The sequence below is a fragment of the Hyperolius riggenbachi genome, chromosome 6 (genome assembly GCF_040937935.1).
Source record: "Hyperolius riggenbachi isolate aHypRig1 chromosome 6, aHypRig1.pri, whole genome shotgun sequence".
Classification (NCBI taxonomy): Eukaryota; Metazoa; Chordata; class Amphibia; order Anura; family Hyperoliidae; genus Hyperolius; species Hyperolius riggenbachi.
Genome location: NC_090651.1, coordinates 60,532,200 through 60,547,980, shown reverse-complemented (window position 1 = coordinate 60,547,980; position 15,781 = coordinate 60,532,200). Strand labels below are relative to the sequence as shown.

General features: G+C 44.9%; 2 protein-coding genes across 2 annotated transcripts in view; one reads left to right on the top strand and one right to left on the bottom strand.

Moving 5' to 3' along the window:
- Positions 1-11,052, bottom strand: part of LOC137522440 (E3 ubiquitin-protein ligase RNF170-like) — a 77,598-nt gene extending 66,546 nt beyond the window's left edge. The window contains exon 1 of the mRNA XM_068242501.1: positions 11,021-11,052. The gene's annotated coding sequence lies outside the window, so the exon portion shown is untranslated. The remainder of the gene's footprint in view (positions 1-11,020) is intronic.
- A 209-nt stretch (positions 11,053-11,261) lies between these two features.
- Positions 11,262-15,781, top strand: part of HOOK1 (hook microtubule tethering protein 1) — a 105,348-nt gene continuing 100,828 nt past the window's right edge. Inside the window, exon 1 of the mRNA XM_068239390.1 lies at positions 11,262-11,495. Coding sequence (XP_068095491.1) covers positions 11,451-11,495 — 45 coding nt within the window. The 5' untranslated portion in view covers positions 11,262-11,450. The remainder of the gene's footprint in view (positions 11,496-15,781) is intronic.

The window sequence follows — 15,781 nt, the reverse complement described above, 5'->3', positions numbered from 1 at the left end:
TACAGAGGTACCAGGGATAAAAGTATCTAAAAAGTTTAAAACATGAGGAGACAGTGGTGGACTTACCTCCTCCAAGCAGACACAAAAATTGCCAATGTGTTTGTCAAATAGAACACATTTATGTACATACTCCAGGGGACAATGCAACGCGTTTCATAGGTTTTATCCCGCTTCACCAGGCAATAACAATGGCGTAATAGCATATGTGGTCAATAGATCAGCCAGGCACCTCATCATTAGGTCATGTACAAACATTGTTCATGATCTAGTGATGTTCCTGCACACAGTTTCGCATGAACGGTAAATGCCTGACCGAATCCAGGTTGGACCGCTCTAAGTTAGGAAAGGTGGGGGGAAAGGCTGCGCATCCCTAAACACATGTTGCAATTGAATGGTTAATCGCACAGGCATACACCGCCTCTGCCAGACTGAAAAATGCATGCCCTGCAGCCAAGACAAGTGCTAACATTTATTAAACTAGGAGGAACTTTAGCTTCCAATATGGTTTGCATGCAAAGTGCTTCACACTGGGCTGGTGGTCTTTTCAGATGCAGCCTTAGTGGTATGCGCTGGCGTTCTCCTCGCTGGACCGCTCTAAGTGCCCGGAAAAAATTGTAGCTCGTTATATTTTCATGTCGTTTGCCATCGGGGCTGCAGAAGAGGATGGGGGAAGCCGCATTAGGACCCAGAGGCTTCCCGCTCCTGAGGTAAGCGCCCCCTCCACCCCTTTCCGGGGCTCATTTTTTTTGTTATAGGTTTACTTTAAATCTCTCTGGGGGTCAGATATGGCAACAAATAGATTAAGTTCACAGCAGGGAGCTGCATTAGGTTGCCTGTAAAAACAGAACGCAATGCAATGGAAGGGATAAGTCGCATCAAACATTATGCATGCATTGTGTCATATACAGTCAATGAAAAGTATGCTTCTCTGCAACTGTTAATGCACAAGTTGTTCGGTAACGCACTGACAGTCGCATAGACTTACAATTACAGAGCGTTACTGCGCATTACATTGCCTCAGTTCCATCGCACTGCAACGTCCCACTGTAACTGTAGCAATAAAGGTTCTGTAGAGTTGGGAAAATTATAATACAGTCATAGCAAGTGTTTATTACTGGTTCTTACTTTCCATATTCAGGACCATCATGGTCTGTAGAAGTCACAGTGACAGAAAGGACCATATGCAATTCACTTTAACTCCTGAGTTTTCTCCTAGGAGATAATTTTTCATCTTCAAATTAAATTAACTTTTTAGCACTTAGCAATGGAAAACGTACCAGAAACTAGGTGAAAAACTAATGTCTAAATTATTTTGGGTATTTGTTTGCTTGCTGGTTGTGTAAAAGGCATTTTATTTACAAGTTGAAAAAATATCGCCTAAATCAGGAGAAAAAGTGAATTGCATATGGCCCTTGTCAATAAAATGCCTTTTAAGCCACCAACAGGCAACAACATACTCGAAATGGTTTCTAAAGTTTTTTTTATCACTTATTTGTTGGTACTTTTCCCATTGCAAAGTGCTGAAAAGTTATTTTAAAAAGTAAAAAGTTGTAAGTGTATCTGCTAGGAGAAAACTCAGGAAAAAAGTTCATTTCATATGGGTCAGAGAACTTTAAAATTCTAAAGGCCTGAGACACACTGTGAGCGCTTTCTGACAATCAGCAATGTCTGAGCATTTTAAAAAAAACAATCCCATTGACTTTATAATTATAATCGCTGTGATTATGATTTATCGAAAAATCACAATCGCAGCAATTTGTTTTGCGATTTTAATGCAAATCAGTGAGAGCGGTTTTTAAAAATGCTCACACAGTTCTGTTGTTTAGAAAAGCGTGCATAGTGTGTCTCAGGCTTAACTCATTTTACACCTCACCAGTTTAGTCAGTGGCGTAGTAATAAGGGTTACAGAGGTCACACCAGGGCCCTTGGACCTCAATGGTTCTATGCTGGTAACGATTACTTCTGCTTTAAATAGTGGTAAAGTATTCCTCACCTCTGATTACACCTCTCTCAAGCAGAGCCGGGACAAGGTCCTCCAGCACCCAAGGCTGAGAACCCAAAGAGGCACCCCTCCATCCCTCCCACCCCAGCCGTCACAAACTGATTGCTCTTATATAAGAGGCGCCCCAGGGCCCCAACACCTTAATCTCTATTTATCTGGCTTGCAGTCACCGCCATGTACAGGGAGTGCAGAATTATTAGGCAAGCTGTATTTTTAAGGAATAATTTTATTATTGAACAACAGCCATGTTCTCAATGAACCCAAAAAACTCATTAATATCAAAGCTAAATATTTTTGAAAGTAGTTTTTAGTTTGTTTTTAGTTTTAGCTATTTTAGGGGGATATCTGTGTGTGCAGGTGACTATTACTGTGCATAATTATTAGGCAACTTAACAAAAAACAAATATATACCCATTTCAATTATTTATTTTTACCAGTGAAACCAATATAACATCTCAACATTCACAAATATACATTTCTGACATACAAAAACATAACAAAAACAAATCAGTGACCAATATAGCCACCTTTCTTTGCAAGGACACTCAAAAGCCTGCCATCAATGGATTCTGTCAGTGTTTTGATCTGTTCACCATCAACATTGCGTGCAGCAGCAACCACAGCCTCCCAGACACTGTTCAGAGAGGTGTACTGTTTTCCCTCCTTGTAAATCTCACATTTTATGATGGACTACAGGTTCTCAATGGGGTTCAGATCAGATGAACAAGGAGGCCATGTCATTAGTTTTTCTTCTTTTATACCCTTTCTTGCCAGCCACGCTGTGGAGTACTTGGACGCGTGTGATGGAGCATTGTCCTGCATGAAAATCATGTTTTTCTCGAAGGATGCAGACTTCTTCCTGTACCACTGCTTGAAGAAGGTGTCTTCCAGAAACTGGCAGTAGGACTGGGAGTTGAGCTTAACTCCATCCTCAACCCGAAAAGGCCCCACAAGCTCATCTTTGATGATACCAGCCCAAACCAGTACTCCACCTCCACCTTGCTGGCATCTGAGTCGGACTTGAGCTCTCTGCCCTTTACCAATCCAGCCACGGGCCCATCCATCTGGCCCATCAAGACTCACTCTCATTTCTTCAGTCCATAAAAACTTAGAAAAATCAGTCTTGAGATATTTCTTGGCCCAGTCTTGATGTTTCAGCTTGTGTGTCTTGTTCAATGGTGGTCGTCTTTCAGCCTTTTTTACCTTGGCCATGTCTCTGAGTATTGCACACCTTGTGCTTTTGGGCACTCCAGTGATGTTGCAGCTCTGAAATATGGCCAAACTGGTGGCAAGTGGCATCTTGGCAGCTGCACGCTTGACTTTTCTCAGTTCATGGGCAGTTATTTTGCGCCTTGGTTTTTCCACACGCTTCTTGCGACCCTGTTGACTATTTTGAATAAAACGCTTGATTGTTCGATGATCACGCTCAGAAGCTTTGCAATTTTAAGAGTGCTGCATCCCTCTGCAAGATATCTCACTATTTTTGACTTTTCTGAGCCTGTCAAGTCCTTCTTTTGACCCATTTTGCCAAAGGAAAGGAAGTTGCCTAATAATAATGCACACCTGATATAGGGTGTTGATGTCATTAGACCACACCTCTTCTCATTACAGAGATGCACATCACCTAATATGCTTAATTGGTAGTAGGCTTTCGAGCCTATACAGCTTGGAGTAAGACAACATGCATAAAGAGGATGATGTGGTCAAAATACTCATTTGCCTAATAATTCTGCACTCCCTGTATACCCTGTTCTTCTATCTCTCTGCTTCAAACACAATAGGGGAACAATAGCTGAATGAATTGTGCGCCCCTCCTACACTGCGCCTTGAGGCTAGAGCCTCTCTCGCCTCTGCCTGGCCCTCTCTTGTACACTACATGCGATTACGATGTGGTTTTACATACGATTACGATTTTTGATGCAATTAACAAAAACTTCTGCCTCCAGCATTTTTTCTTCTTGTGTTGCTAGTATCCAATGAAAATCGCAAATTGGAATTGCGATTTGCAGTGTGAAAGAAGCCTCATACTGTGGATATCTTTGGCAGGTTTTGTTGCACCACATAAATTGTTATGTATAGAATGCTTGGGAAATGCATATTATTAGGTCCCCGGTGTGTAGGGCACAGGGTGAGCCGAATGACAGACTCACCTGTCCAGCGGTTGCATTATTGCTATAGCGGCGCCTAGTGTCGGCGCTGAACCTGCTTGATGCTTGGGGGGCCCAATGTAAAACTTGTACTGGGGCCCAAAGTTTCTTAAGCTATGCCACTGAGTTTAGTGTTTTTTTTTTCCCCAGAAGTTAGATTTTATGATGTTATTTTTCTGCAATGCACTTTGCTCATAGATTCATATGGCCTCAGCAGCTTATACACAGAAACTCTCTTAAACATTTTATATACTTGTTTGCATCATTTGTGTCAGTCTCACTGCTCATAACTGTGACTGGAATGCGTTATCGCTGTTTACAGATTTCTATATGAGAATTCTCCAGTTTAGATCATACAGGGGAGGACTGGGTCCTTTTGGCCTGGGGGGAAAACACAGCTAGAGGCCTGTTTTCATGGCAGCCCAAGCCCAAAAGGACGTCACGACACACACCCTGCATGCTATATGCCGATAGTCACTTGGGGCGCCAATGCGGAAATACAGCAAGGACATTCGACAGCATGACAGGTATTTTAGTTTTCCCAGTATCTCAGATCAATACATTCGACTAATCTCTGTCCAAAATCAGTCAAATTGATGATTGGACATGATTGTGGCGGCACTGATTTTCATCCGATAACAATTATCAAACCGGTTTGTCGATCACCTGCCAAGTCAAAAGATGTATGGCCAGGCTACCATCCCCCCCTTTTAACCTCCTTGGCGGTAACCCCGTGTGTGACATGGGGTAAGCCGCCGGAGGGTGCCGCTCAGACCCTGCTGGGCCGATTTACATAATTTTTTTTTTCAAACACGCAGCTAGCACTTTGCTAGCTGCGTGTTTGGTCTGAACGCCGCCGCCCGCCGCCGATGCGCCGCTACACGCCACGGATACAGGCCCCCCCCCCCTGCATACCCCTTGCGCAGCCTGGCCAATCGCCGCCAGGCTGCGCTATGGAGTGGATCGGGACTCCCTGTGACGTCACGACGTCACTCCGTTCGTCGCCATGGCGACGGGGGAAGCCCTGAAGGAAATCCCGTTCAGAACGGGATTTCCTTATGGGCAAGCGGCACCGGTGGCGATCGGAGGGGACGGGCGGATGCCGCGGGGAGGGGGGAAGCATGTTGCTAGCGCTAGGCTAGCTACATGCTGAAAAAAAAAAAAGGTGAAAAAAACCCTCCCGCGGCTGCGCAGCCGCGGGAATTATACCGCCAGGGGGGTTAATACACTTATGTCCTCCCCTTCACCATCATCTCTTCTAATCCTTCAGATATGCCCCTCTTCCATCTCTAACCCCTCCCCCCCAATCCATGCCTTGCTCACATTTTATTGGTGGTCAGTGGCAGTGCATCACTGTCTGCCCACGACCCACTTCACTATAGTGTGACACCCCACAGGCCACAGACATACTCAGAACTGATAGGTGAAAAAGTCATTATGATAACCTAGAGGTGGCCACTAAGGATGCAATTTTCTGAACGATCGTTAACGAACTATTCTTCGTACAAACGATCGGAAATGATTGTTTGGGACCACTAATGGACAAAAATCTAACCAATTCAATCAGATTAATGAAATCAATTAAAAAAAAAAACGATCAATATCATTAATCTGATCGGATAGGATATTTTTGTCCATTAGTGGTCCCAAACGATGAATTTCGATAGTTCGTACGAAGAATCATTCATAAACGATCGTTCATAAAATTGAATCGTTAGTGGCTACTTTAAAGAGACTCTGTAACAAATTTTTCAGCCTTAGTTCTTCTATCCTATAAGTTCCTATGCCTGTTCTAATGTGCTCTGGCTTACTGCAGCCTTTCCTAATTGCACTGTCTCTGTAATAAATCTTATCTCTTTTCCCCTGTCGTGTCTGTCGGGCTAAGGCTTGAATGTGTGGAATGTGCAGGGCTGCTTGTGATTGGATAGAAGCGATACACACCCTCTGCAGGCCCCCTGCACACTCTGTATGACTCACACACTCTGTTTATGTGAGCCTATCACAAGCTGGTTAGTTTGTTTGTAAACACTGCCTAAAACTGTTAATTACAAGCCAGGATTGCAGCAGAGAGTGGCAGAAACAGCACAGAGGGGCACAGGAGAAAATAAGGAATAGAATGGTATGTTTTTTAGTATAAGAATATTAGAGTACAGTTTCTCTTTAAGTGTAATACCCAGGCAGCTCTCCTTCCAGTTCTCAGAGACCATTCTACCATTGAAGTTTTTCTGGTGGCCTCCTCAGACCCCATCCATCCTAGAGTGCAGGCACTGTCTGGCAGCCAGCAAGGATCAGGCTCTCCTCCAATCCAACCTTGCTCAAGTCTCCCACAGCTTAAAGGACTTACGAGGCCAAGTCCATAAAAAAAAATGAAAAAAGTTAGCTACCTTGCTCAGCTTGTAAGGCACGGAGGACGCCGTCCGCGCCCTCCGTGCCGTTCCGCCTGGTCCCCGCCGCTGCACAGCCCCCCGAACGGTCCCCGACCGCGCGGCCCGGGTCGGGCTCCCCAGCCTGTACCAAGATGGCCGGTGGAGCTGGCCGCGGCTGCGCAGCTCTAAGGCCAACCCCCCGATCCACGCAACAGTAGCGTGGATCGGGGGGTTGGCCTTAGAGCTGCGCAGCCGCACTCGCGGCTATGCGGACTGCGCAGCCGCGGCCAGCTCCGCCGGCCATCTTGGTACAGGCTGGGGAGCCCGACCCGGGCCGTGCGGTCGGGGACCATTCGGGGGGCTGTGCAGCGGCGGGGACCAGGCGGAACGGCACGGAGGGCGCGGACGGCGTCCTCCGTGCCTAACAAGCTGAGCAAGGTAGCTAACTTTTTTCATTTTTTTTTTATGGACTTGGCCTCTTAAGTCCTTTAAAGAGAACCTGAACTGAGTAAAAATATTTAAAATAAACACATAAGGCAACTTCAAATGAACATTACATAGTTACCTTGCCATCAGTTCCTCTCAGAAGCTCACCATTTTCTTCTGACAATAATCCCTTCCAGTTCTGACAATATTTTGTCAGATCTGAAATATGTCAGTTGCTGTCAGTTATAGCTGAGAGGAAAACTGATGTACCAGGTAATGTCCATGTTTCCCTATGGCTCAAGTGGGCGATGTTACAGTTTAACTGTGTGCTGACCAGAAAGCTGTTATGGATAATGGCCATTTTCAAAATGGAGGACGGAAAATTCCCTTGATCACAGTGAACAAACAGGACGCGGGAGAGGAGAAAGACGCTGAGGAATAGACTACATGGAAGGTAAGTATGACTTGTGTATGCTTATTTTGACTTTTAATTTTCAGTTCAGGTTTTCTATAAGCTTCATACCCACATCATTTAACATAAGCATGTTAAACAATGTTGCCCCGCGTGGAGATTGCACATCATGAAGTGATGGACACGGCGGATCGAATTCATGACTCTGCGCAAAGTACCCACATTGCTTTCCCTTTCCTGGTGGTCTAGTAGTCCCCTAATAGATGCAAAGCTACGGGCTGTACTGGGTATTGAGATAAGACCCTCACCTCCTCCAGCACTGGATGTCTCTCATAAATTCTCTGACTCGGGGCTCTTTCACACTAGGCGCTGATCCGAGCATTTTGACGGATCGCTCCTAGTTTGCGTTTAGAAAGGTAACATGAAAGTCTGTTTGCCTTTCATGTTAACTTTCACATTAGATGAAGCGTTCCAGAGCCTTACGGTACAACGCATCTGGGAGCTTCCTAATGACCAGCCGCAGCGTTTTACCGTTGGGAAAATTAGAAATACCACGGCAACTTCCCTAAGTTATGCCACTGGCCAATAACGCGTACAGGAAATCAGCTCCTGAACGCGTTCTGTGATGTCGGTCAAATTCGATGCATGCATGGCCAGCTTTGGGTTAGAGTTACAAGATTGGGGTGATTAAATTGTGAGGGTTAGACGGGGGCAGTTTGGGCGGCAAAGTAGAGAGTGACAGCAGAGGAGAGAGAGAAGTGAACTCTGGCCTCTTGCACTCTACATGGGATTCCGACTTTTTTCTACGTTCCGATTTTTCATTCTGATTAAAAAAAAAGTACTGCATGCTGCTCTGTTTTTTAACCTCTTGCTGATCGCTCCATGCCAATTGGCGTGAACGCTGCGGATCTTCCAGGACTGCTCAATGCCAATTGCCGTGAAGTCATGGGGGCGTGATTTGCAGGAGATCGTGCGCGCATCGCCGCTTGAATGACGGAGTTCTGTCTATTTACAATGTGCAGTGCTGCGATCTAAGGCAGCGTTGTACTGGGGGCGGCCGTGTCTCTTTTAGCTGTCCCTCTGGGAGGCTCAGGAGCGATCGGCTCTCATAGGCTAATGCCTATGAGAGCCGATCGCTGTCATTGGCTGGTGGGGGAGGGAGGGAGAAAAAAATAAATGTATTTAAAAAAAGACAAAAATAAAATACTGTATTTTTCGGTTCTTTAAGACGCTCCTGACCATAAGAGGCACCTAGGTTTAGAGCACAAGATCCAGGGGGGAAAAACATACTAAACCTGGTGCATCCATGTTGAAGGGGCATTTTATGGATTATGCCCCCTTTGTACCTTATGCCCCCTTGTGTCACCCTGTATCCTCCTGTGTCCCCCATGTGTCCGCCTCTGTCCTCCTTGTGTTATCCTCTATGCCTCTTTGTGTCCCCCTCTGCATGGGCACAGTACAGGGAGCCCCCTACATTGCAGCGGGTTGGAGGTTCGTATTGGCAGGCATTCACAAGCCAGGAACTCCCTGCATTTGGACTATAAGGTGCAGTAACTTTTTTTTTCTCCACTTTTCGGGAAGAAAAAGTTAGTCTTATAGTCCAAAAAATACAGCAAATAATTAATATTGTGGTTGAGATCAGAGCCCACCAACAGAAAGCTGTTGGTGGGCAGAAAAGGGGGAGGGGGGGGGGAGATTAATCACTCTGCTGAGTTGTATGGCCCTGCAGCGAGCCCTTAAAGAGACACTGAAGCCAGGCTAAATTCCCTTTTTTAACTTGTATTTATGTTCATCACTATAACCCAAGCTAAATCGCCACTATCCCACGGCAAAACAAGGGGTTAATACCCCCCAAATCCCCTCTGTTCATTCCGGGGAGCGCTTCCTGAATGAGGCAGAGCTAATGGCTGTAGCTCTGCCTCTCAGCGCATCAATCCCGGCTGATCTCTCCCCGTCGCTCTCAGTCTGCCTTCACAGAGAGGGGCGGAGGAGAGGCGGAGATCTGTGCAGCGATTGACACACATGGAGGCAGAGCTGCAGCTCAAAGCTCTACCTCCATGAGCAGCAAAATCCACGACCAAGAAAGTTGTGGATTTTACAGGGGGGATTTGAGGGGTATTAACCCCTCGTTTTGCCGCGGGATAGCGGGATAGCGGCGATTTAGCTTGGGTTATAGTTATGAACATAAATACAAGTTAAAAAAGAGAATTTAGCTTGGCTTCAGTGTCTCTTTAAAGCTGCAGTGGCCTGAATTGTAAAAAAAATAGCCAGGTCACTAGGGGGGGTATGTGCCTATGGTCCTGAAGAGGTTAATCGGAATCAAAAATCGGATTGTATACAAAAAATGTAGTGTGCAAGACACCTCAGAACGCCGCAAGGGCGAGCTCAGTAGGCAGTGACATTGTTAGGTAGTCTAGCCCAATGATTCCTTACTGAATAGGTGCTGGCTTACTGAACAGGAAGAGCCAAGATTTGAATCCTGGTCACCTGAACTATCCAGAGAGAGGAGAAAAGCTGAAAGAGAGGGAAACAGATATTTGCCTTAGCAGGACTGCACTTTTATTTAGCTTTTCTGTATGACAGTAAGGAGGGTTTTTTTGGTCTCTTTTAGTCCCCTATACTTTCCTAGTGGTTTTGGGTCACCCCGAGCTGCTTGGTTACTCTGCTGTATGACAGAAGACTCCCACATCACACAGAGGCTACTTGCCAGTAATATAACTCCTGTCCCTGCTAGTTTCTCACGCAAGGCTGCAAGCAGCCCTCCTGGAGTGTAGAGACTGTCTAATGCTGGGCGTACATGGTTAGTTTTTTTAATATCAATCGAGCCTCTGATGGCTCGATTGATCATATCCGATGTGTCCGATGACCCGCCGGATCGATTCCGCGCTCGATATCGGGCCAGACAAAAGAAAAAACGAAGCGCAGATAAGGAAGTGTCCGCAGGGACTAGCGGTAATCGATCCGGCACCCGCAGGGACGAGCCAGCAGCTCAATTCCGGCGCAGAAAACGAGCCGTGTATGCCTAGCATAAGACTTTTCAACCTGTGTAATACCTTATCTAGCTGCCCACATGCAGTCTTTACAATGGTGAAAGAAAGAGCAATCCCCGCATTCTCAGATCCACAGGTTCTAATAATCTAGTCATACCCAGAGTCCACTTAGAAACTTTTGGTCCCAGAGCCTTCTGTCATGCTGCCCCTACGTTTTGGAACTCCTTACCTCAACAGATCAGGACAGCCCCATCCCTGGATGTGTTTAAATCCAGACTGAAAACCCACCTGTTCAGTCTGGCATTTGCAGAAATATAACTTTTGTTGTGTGAATACTTCATCCTACTAATTACTGAATCTGAGAGAGCCTAAGCGCTTTGAGTCCTATGGGAGAAAAGCGCTATAGAAATGTTATTGTATTGTATTGTATAATTCCTTTTCTACTGACCCTGCAGAAGGCAAGCCTCTGCACTGCCTCCTGCTGTGTACATTACAGCTTGCCAGCCCTCTAATTGCACTGTGACTTCCCTCAGCCAGCCTGAATGCACCAGGCAGGCACTGCACCTCCACTGGCCCTAAACCATTCTCCCTCCATCCCAGTCTACGCCTGTTATCATATAACGTGTTTTCTGTACAGAAACGTGCATTTTGCTGATATTATTTTCCCACACACGAACCATCGCTCGACGCTCATCCTCCACAAGGCGGGAATCTGAACCAGCGCCGCCTACGTAGTACGTAACTGACCCTGCCAATCATGATGGAGGAGCCGCCCCTTCTTTAAAAGTGATTGTGCTGGGCTCCGCCTGATTGGACCTTGGCACTTCTAGTCACCTGCTGAAAGCTTGTGGGCGTGCCCTCCACCTGTCATCTGTTGTGGGGGTGACCAAGAGCTCCTCGCTTCAGGGGGCGGGGCGTGTTAGCGTGCTATTCACAGAGGCATTTACGCCAGTCTGGTGCTGTAGTTCTCTCCAGGCTGCTTTACACTAAAGCGAGGTTGGACCTGTTCGGGTAGCCTGTCGCTCTCTGCTCCTCCCCCTTTCCTATTCCCAGGTGAGGTCAGCCGGATCAGGAGGACGGAGGAGAGGAGCTACTGACGGGGGAGACATGGCCGGGAAAGAGAACGAGCTGTGCGAAAGCCTCATTATCTGGGTGAGAGGGGGAGGGGAGCAAATGACGTAATCCTCTGGGGGTGGGGGGCAATCCCCACTGGCTGGGGGCACCAATGGCATTCTGTGATTATTGTTTATAGACATGTATTGTGTGTGTGTGTGTGTGTGTGTGTATATATATATATATATATATATATATATATATATATATATATATATATATATATATATATATATATATATATATATATATATAATTGAGGGACAGTGGAGGTGCATTCAGGCTGGCTGAGGGAAGTCTCAGTGCAATTAGAGGACTGGCAAGCTGTAGTGTACACAGCAGGAGGCAGTGCAGAGGTTGACTCCTGTAGGGTCCATTGAAAAGAACTCTGCGCTCTCTCACCACTGTAAAGACTGCATGTGGGCAGCTAGATAAGGTACACAGGTTGAAAACTTTTTGACAGTCCCTAGACTTCAGGAGGGCTGCTTGCAGCCTTGTGTTAAAGCAGGGGTAGGGAACATTGGCTCTCCAGCTGTGATAAAACTACAAATCCCAGCATGCATTTGCATTTATTAATCATGAGTGTGGCTGTCAGACTCCTGCAATGCATTGTGGGATTTGTAGTTCCTTAACAGCTGAAGAGCCAACGTCCCCTACCCCTGTGTTAGAGTTTAGCAGGGACAGGAGTCATATTACAGGTAAGTAGCCTCTGTGTGATGTGGTTACTGCAATACAGATAACCTCTCTGCTCCATCTCAGGCTATTGAAATTAAATCAAATTCTCACTCTCTCTCTGCTCCCCCTCTTTTCCTCATTCACCTTTGTCCCCCCTTCCCCTAGTGCTGGGTGTCTGTGTCTTCTGTCATACAGCAGTGTAACCAAGCAGCTTGGGGTGACCCAAACCACTAGGACAGTATAGGGGACTAAAAGAGACCCAAAAGCAATCATCCTACTTTAGCTTTCCTGTCATGCAGGAAAGCTAAATAAAAGTGCAATCCTGGTGAGTCAAATATCTTCTTTCCTCTCTCTGCACAGTGCACTCGTTAAAGCACAACTGTAATGAGAGGTATACGGAGGCTGCCATATTTATTTTCTTTTAAATAATACCAGTTGCCTGGCTAGACTGCTGATCTACTGCCTCTAATACTTTTAGCCATAGACCCTGAACAACATTGCAGCATATCAGGTGTTTGACATTTTTGTCAAATCTGACAAGATTAGCTGCATGCTTGTTTCTGGTACTATTCAGAAACTACTGATGCCAAATAGATCAGCAGGGCTGCCAGGCAACTGGTATTGTTTAACAGAAAACAAACATGGCAGCCCCTATACTCTTCTCACTACAGTTGTCTTTTAAGGGCTCTACCTCTGACACAGGTGACCAGGGTTCCAATCTTGGCTCTTCCTGTTCAGTAAGTCAGCACCTATTCAGTAAGGAATCATTGGGCTAGACTACCTAACACTGCCCACTGAGCTCACCCTTGTGGCTGAAGTTTAAGTGTTTTAAGGCCTATTTTCCCTCCTCTGTCACACACTCTACTATGCCCCCCCACACCATCTTACCATCACAATTTAATCGCCCCATTCTTGTTTACTCTCCCTAACCTAAAACCTAAAGCTGGCCATACATGCATCGAGTTTTACTGACAGATTATATCACTATGATTGGTTCTGCTGATTATCAACCAGCCACATTGATCATAATTTTGAATGATCCGTGGCAAACATTTGTCAGAATTACTATCAAACAGTAAATTTCTGTCAGTTGGACACAGTGGTGGAGTGGTTGTAGATCGACAGCCCGTAGCTTTGCGCTCGGCTGAAGCAATTCGCCAGGCGGATCCTCACTCTCCTAGGGCCTACCTCTTTTGAGGTAGGCCCTAGCTCAATAGACCACCAGGGAATTATGGGCGTTTAAGGGGGTACTCTGCCTAGTTTTGCTTGGTAGTGCACTCTGTGGGAAACACTGCTACTGGTGGAATGTATCGATGTGAAATGCCGGGAAAACTTGGGCCAATGTGGTGGATTGGGTGCGCAGAAGTAACGACGTGCGATAATCACGAATACGACGGAAATCCCTGGCTGTCATCCCTCCAAATGTATTATGTGACCCGCGTTACCTGCGCATTTATACTTAACCTGTCTCGCGAGTGTCCTTGCTGTATTTCTGCATTGGCGCCCCACGTGACTACCGGCATATAGCACGTGGGGCGTGTGTGACGTCGCTTGGGCTGCCATGAAAACAGGCCTCTAGTCTGTGTTAACCCCCCTCCCAGCCAAAAGGTCCCAGTCCTCCCCGTATTAGATATAAACATATATTGTCCAGTAACACATTCTTGAAAATACCGTATGTATGGTGTTTTTTCCAGTACCATCCATGCATGCTGATATGTTTTTATTTATGTTTGACCTTTCAGTAGTCCTTCTTCTGTGCACCATACATGGATTTCTCAGTGATGCACATATTCATAGCGCCCAACTGTCTTTTTTTTTTTTTTTTTTTTTATGGAGGGGCAGTCCCTCTTTGGGAACCCTGTCCTTCTTTCAGGACTCATGTACAGATCTATTTAAGTATATGTATTTTTCTACTGAAAAAATGTCTGTCATATACTCCTAAATGTTATTTATATCCTTTAAATTGATATTTTTCTTATTTTCAAATGGTAAAATGAAGGAAAATGAACTAGGATAGAGTCTGGGGTGTGATCAGGGGTGTGGCTTAAGTGTTCCCCTTTCTCTCCCTTATCTCGAAATGTTGGGAGGTATGACATATCTGGGACATTTGCATATTTCCTGAAAAAAAGTGTTCCTTTATTTTTTGACCACCTTAACCTGATCATACTCTGACTGTAGAGAACTACAAGTTCCAGCAAGTTCTGTCACTCCCTGAACAGGCACAGGTAACCTTAGTAATTAGGGGTGTTTGGATTTTTCGATTCCGATCGGAATTTTCATGGAAAGTGTTTCTGCTGTTTTTGTTAATAAAGTCAGGTAATTAAAGGAAAAAAAAAATATGTTGCGGAACCCACTATATTTTGCACATGTACACTATTATGCGACCATCCGCTACACTTCCAAATCCTCCGATTGGCCAAATATGTCCAAGTCGGAATTAGATTGGACCAATCAGAGAATGCAAAACTTTACTGTGGAAATTGGAATACCGCGCCAATTACAAGACTCAGTAGTATTGGACCAATCAGAATATGCAAAGGTTTACAGCGGAAATCGCAATACCGTGAAAAATTTAGGCTAATTACATGACTCAGAAATGACTGTGATATTCTGATTTCTATGGTAAACTTTTGAATTCTACGATTGGTCCAATACTGCTAAGTCTTGTGATTGGCCTAAACTTTCCGATTCTCCGTAATGCAGGATTTCTGCAGTCTGATTGCCCCTGCGGAAAACCGATTTCTAATCGGAAATTCTCCATAAATTTTCTGACCGCCCCAACTCAAAAATCTACCGTAATACATATGAAATAGAGAAATAAAATAAAACCTAATACAAATATCAGGTTGATAAAATATTTACAAAGATCATTTGTTTTTTTTTGTCTTCATTTAATCATTACTACTTTTTAAGAGTTCCTGGTTATTTATATTTTAGTTAATCTGGCAGGGATAAACATCTGCCATTGCATTGGGTGCTGTTGTTGTTGTTTAGTTTAGCTTGGCTTCTATAAATGTCGGGAGTATTCAACGTAAGATGCAAAATTGGCAGCATCTTCACAAGCATCACATTGGACGGATGCAGTATTCTTCTTGTCCATTAGATGTCAGAAAAATTGCCATGTCTTCTTTGGATACATATTTGAGACAGGAGGAAATGTATTTCACAGTACAGTGATTTTTTTTTTTTTTTTTTTTTTTTACATTTATAAAAAGATCTGTTTGCAGTGGGCACATTTTCCTGGTTTGTGTGTTTGGTCAGCTGCTCGTGTGAAAAAAACCGAAACACATTTTATATCGTTGGACACGAGACAATATTCATATCTAATCGATGCGATGGATGATCTGCTGAAAACAGATTGTCAAGTCATTGGAAGTGAGATTCTGCAGACTGAGCTAAAATGAATGTTAAATTATTGCTTTATTATTTGTCATTGATAATTAGACAGTCTGAATTTTTTTTGTAGATGGTGTACCTGTTGTATCATGTACACGGTCAGATGACTTACGGTAATTTGTTAAGAACTGCCACTGGCGGAAAGTTTTGGCTTTTCTGATCGATTTGATCAACAAGTGGTGAATCTTTTTGGGAAAACAAAAAGTTGGCTGCGAATTGCCTTGTGTGTTCTAGGCCTTAAAGTATACCCCAGG